This window comes from Garra rufa, chromosome 6 (genome assembly GCF_049309525.1).
Source record: "Garra rufa chromosome 6, GarRuf1.0, whole genome shotgun sequence".
NCBI lineage: Eukaryota > Metazoa > Chordata > Actinopteri > Cypriniformes > Cyprinidae > Garra > Garra rufa.
The window spans coordinates 30363874-30367895 of NC_133366.1; the positions used below are offsets into that span (position 1 = coordinate 30363874).

At 44.4% G+C, this 4022-nt stretch overlaps 1 protein-coding gene across 1 annotated transcript; it reads left to right on the forward strand.

The window, feature by feature from the left end:
- Positions 1-601: 601 nt before the first annotated feature.
- On the forward strand, positions 602-2011 carry LOC141336908 (paraneoplastic antigen Ma1 homolog). Its single transcript, XM_073842627.1, has one exon. It carries the CDS (start codon positions 602-604, stop codon positions 2009-2011), a length of 1410 nt encoding a protein of 469 aa, XP_073698728.1.
- The last annotated feature ends 2011 nt before the right edge of the window (positions 2012-4022 follow it).

A 4022-nucleotide genomic window follows, 5' to 3' on the forward strand; every position in this document is an offset into this window, starting at 1 on the left:
AAAGAGATTTATATATTTTATTTAAAAGAAGCAATTCGAATAACATCAGGGAGAGTTGTTTGTCTGCTTTCCTTAAAGAGAACGTTGTTATTGGTTTCTTGATTTACTGGTACTACTTAATACATTCATGTAAAGAAAAATAAATCCATCTTTGTTACTTTTCTCTTTAACATTTGTATTGTTATATTTCCTTGAGTCTGGCAAATTAATTAATTTACTAAGTTCCAGAATTCTTGTGATTAGCAAGAAATTTAATTATTTAATTTATCTGTAGTAAAGGGATTGAGTAAAATTTGTACAAGAGGAAAAAATCCCTTACATTTCATTTGTTGTAAATAAAGAAAGAAAAGAAACACTCTACCGGCCTAATTCACTATCTAATTGCCGGGAATCCAGGACTCTTGTTAGAGAAATAAGTAAATTAACCCCTAGGGTTAAGAAAAGGGTTACATTTTTGGAGGCACCGCTGGGATACTGTGTTTTTCTATTTCCCTGTTTTACCAGTTTATTTCTCTTTTTCAGTTAGCAGTAGAAGGTAACCAGAATCAGTTTTAATTTTGTCTGTTTATTTTTTCTAGCAACCTGCCTTTAGTTTCAAAATATGGATCTCTCTCAGACTGTTCAGTGGAGTAGAGAGGAGAACATTAGCTCCTCACGTGCCATTGTGTTAAGCAATGTTCCTTTGGACGCTAGTAATGACACTATTGAGAAAGTATTAAACACAGTGAAGGTCTTTGGTCGTACTAAAATTTGTGGTCGCCGTGGTGACGTTACTGGCAAACAACTGTTTGTTTTAGTGGAGACTAGTACTGACCTTGATCCAAGTACTTTACCTCCTGAAATAGGTATTGAGCGGGAAGCTGGGCCCTGGCATGTTCACTTTGTGGGTGGTCTATCAGCCGATGACCCAGCTGCTGGCAGTGACCCCTTTCAGATTAAGTTGTTAGCCTTATTGCAGCAGGAGGGTAAGTCTATGGATGAAGTAAAGGCCATAGTAATGGGAGATCAGTCTCCTAAATCTGATATCAGTGTGGATCTAGTTAATGCAATAGGTAAATTAGTAGACAGATGTAATCAAACATCTACTGATGGACCTAGTTACCGAAAACTGAGGTTGTTCTCAGGCCTGAAGCCCGTTCCTCCAGGTGAGGAGGAATATGAAGTCTGGATGGAGCAGGCTGCACAAATGATCAGTGAATGGCAATGCACAGAGGCTGCCAAGAAACAACGCCTTGTTGAGAGTTTGCGGGGTCCTGCTGCTGATATTGTCAGGTTTTTGAAAGTGAGTAGCCCATCTGCAACTGCAAATGAGTACTTAGCTGCCCTTGAGACTGCATATGGAACTACGGAGAGTGGCCCTGACCTTATGGCTAGATTTCGTCACACTTATCAGGAAAATGGAGAGAAACTTTCAGCTTTCTTGTACCGCCTAGACAAACTTCTCCACAGAGCCTTGTTGAAGGGTGGGATTAATGCAGCCGGCATAAATGGAGCCAGAATGGAGCAGCTAATTAAGGGAGCACTTACCAATGATATGGTTGCGTTGCGAATCAGAATGACTCACACTTTGCAGAGTCCTCCATCTTTTTCACAGTTGATGAAGGAAATACGTGAGGAAGAACACTGGGTAGCTGCAAGAGAAAATGTTAAAGCTTCAGTCGCCACTGTCGTCTCTCCCCAGGCATCTGTGCCGTCTGAATTACAAAACCTAAAGAAGGAGGTTAAAGAGCTATCTACCCAGGTGAGTCAACTGTTGAACGTGGCTACTGTGACTTGTGCTTCTGATTTTGCTCCTCAGAAACCATCCAGTAAAAACCCTGGGAGTGTGAACCGAGACAACCCCCAAAAAGCTAAATCCACCCAGCCACCAGTGCCCGGGATCTTTTGCTACAAATGTGGTGAAGATGGACATAAGAAGTGGGAATGCAAAGCACCAGAGGACCTCAGGAAAGTTAATCAGAAGCTGATAAAGATGCATCGCTTGCAGGGAAACTGGGCAGGAGCTCAGTGAAGGAACGGCACGGGGCTCCTGAGACAACACGTTCCACTTGTGGTTCATTCATGCTTGATGCTGGTAAGCCAAAACTTCCTGAGGGGTTAGTAGGACCTGTCTCTGAAGTGCCAGTCCAGATAGAAGGTATCTACGCTAAAGCTCTTCTTGACAGCGGTTCGCAGGTTACTTTATTATACCGCAGTTTTTATGACACTTATCTGAAACACTTAGACCTTCAGCCTGTGGAAAACCTTGAGATTTGGGGTTTAAGCTCACATAAATACCCTTATGATGGATACCTGCCCCTCAGACTTGAGTTCACGGAAAGTGTAGCTGGAGTGCATCAAGTGATTGACACGCTTGCCATTGTATGCCCAGACCCTGTGAAACGGGAAGGAATAGCCATTTTGCTCGGGACAAACACTAGCTTAGTGAAGAAGCTGCTTGAGTCTTGCCGTCAACAAGCTGGTGAGAAATTTTTGAATGTGCTAACCATACATCCCGTAATCAGAGAAGCCTACGAGTCTATTCAACAGACGGATGTTTCACAGGATGACCCAGACAAGCATGGAACAGTTTGGTTCGTGAAGCATAACCCTGTTGTTCTGAAACCAAATCAAGTTTTGCAGCTTCCTGGTCTGCTTAAGTTTCCTGGTCAGATGACTGAATCTCTAGTGTTAGTAGACAGAGCAGCAGTTGGTGATACACACTCTGATGATCTAGAGGTGAGGCCTGAACTTCATTCAGCATCCGTTGTGTCCAGTCAGCGAGTCACAGTGACCGCCAGGAACATGTCTACAAAAGAAGTATGGGTGAAGCGAGGAACTCCTCTTGCCCATGTTTTTCCAGTATCCTTAGTGCCACAACTTCCTGCTAAACATCCACCTGAACAAAATACTTTGACACTTGCATCTTTTGATTTTGGAGATTCTCCAATGCCAGAGGAAGCAAAACAGAGCTTGTGTGAGAAAATGATGCAGAGAAAGGAAGTGTTTTCTCTACACGAGTGGGATGTGGGATGTTCAAAAAGCACCACTCATGAGATAAGGTTGCATGATTCACGCCCTTTCAGAGAAAGATCCCGCCGTCTTGCCCCTGCTGACTTGGAAGACGTGCGACTGCACCTCAGAGAATTGCAGAGTAGTGGCATTATATCAGAGTCCCGCAGCCCCTACGCTTCGCCCATTGTCGTGGTTCGCAAAAAGTCCGGGAAGGTTAGAATGTGTGTGGACTATCGGACGCTCAACCAAAGGACTACACCAGACCAGTATACTGTGCCCCGCATTGAGGATGCCCTCCATAGTCTTTCCGGAAGTAGATGGTTCAGTGTTCTCGACTTGAGGAGCGGATACTATCAAATACCCATGAGTGACGCCGACAAGGAGAAGACTGCATTCATCTGCCCGGTGGGGTTCTATGAATTTGAGCGTATGCCCCAGGGCATCTGTGGAGCACCCGCCACTTTCCAAAGAGTCATGGAACGGACTGTCGGGGATATGAACTTTTTGGAAGTGCTAGTATACTTGGATGATCTAATCATCTTTGGACAAACCATTGACGAGCACGAAGAGCGCCTCTTGAAAGTACTCGACAGGCTGAGAGAGGAGGGCCTAAAGATCTCCCTTGACAAGTGCCAATTTGGCAGGAGTTCTGTGAACTACGTAGGGCACATTGTGTCACAGGATGGAATATCCACTGATCCTTCCAAGATCGAGGCTGTTGTATCCTGGCCTCAGCCCCAGACGGTGACAGAGCTCAGATCTTTTCTAGGGTTTTGTGGCTATTATAGGCGTTTTGTAAAGGATTTTTCAAAGTTGTGTCGACCTCTCAATGAACTGCTGCAGGGGTATCCATCTTCTGCCAGTACTGCGAAGAAGAGAAACAAAAATTCACCTGTGAGTAACACCAAACCCTGTTACAAGTCCTCTGAACCGTTTGGATCCCGATGGACTTCTCAGTGTGATACAGCCTTCCAAACCCTGAAAAAGTGTCTAACTCAAGCTCCAGTGCTAGCCTTTGCGGATGCACA

What these genes read in the sequence shown, in the direction of transcription:
- LOC141336908 (XM_073842627.1), top strand. Translation starts at nt 602, where the DNA reads ATGGATCTCTCTCAGACTGTTCAGTGGAGTAGAGAGGAGAACATTAGC.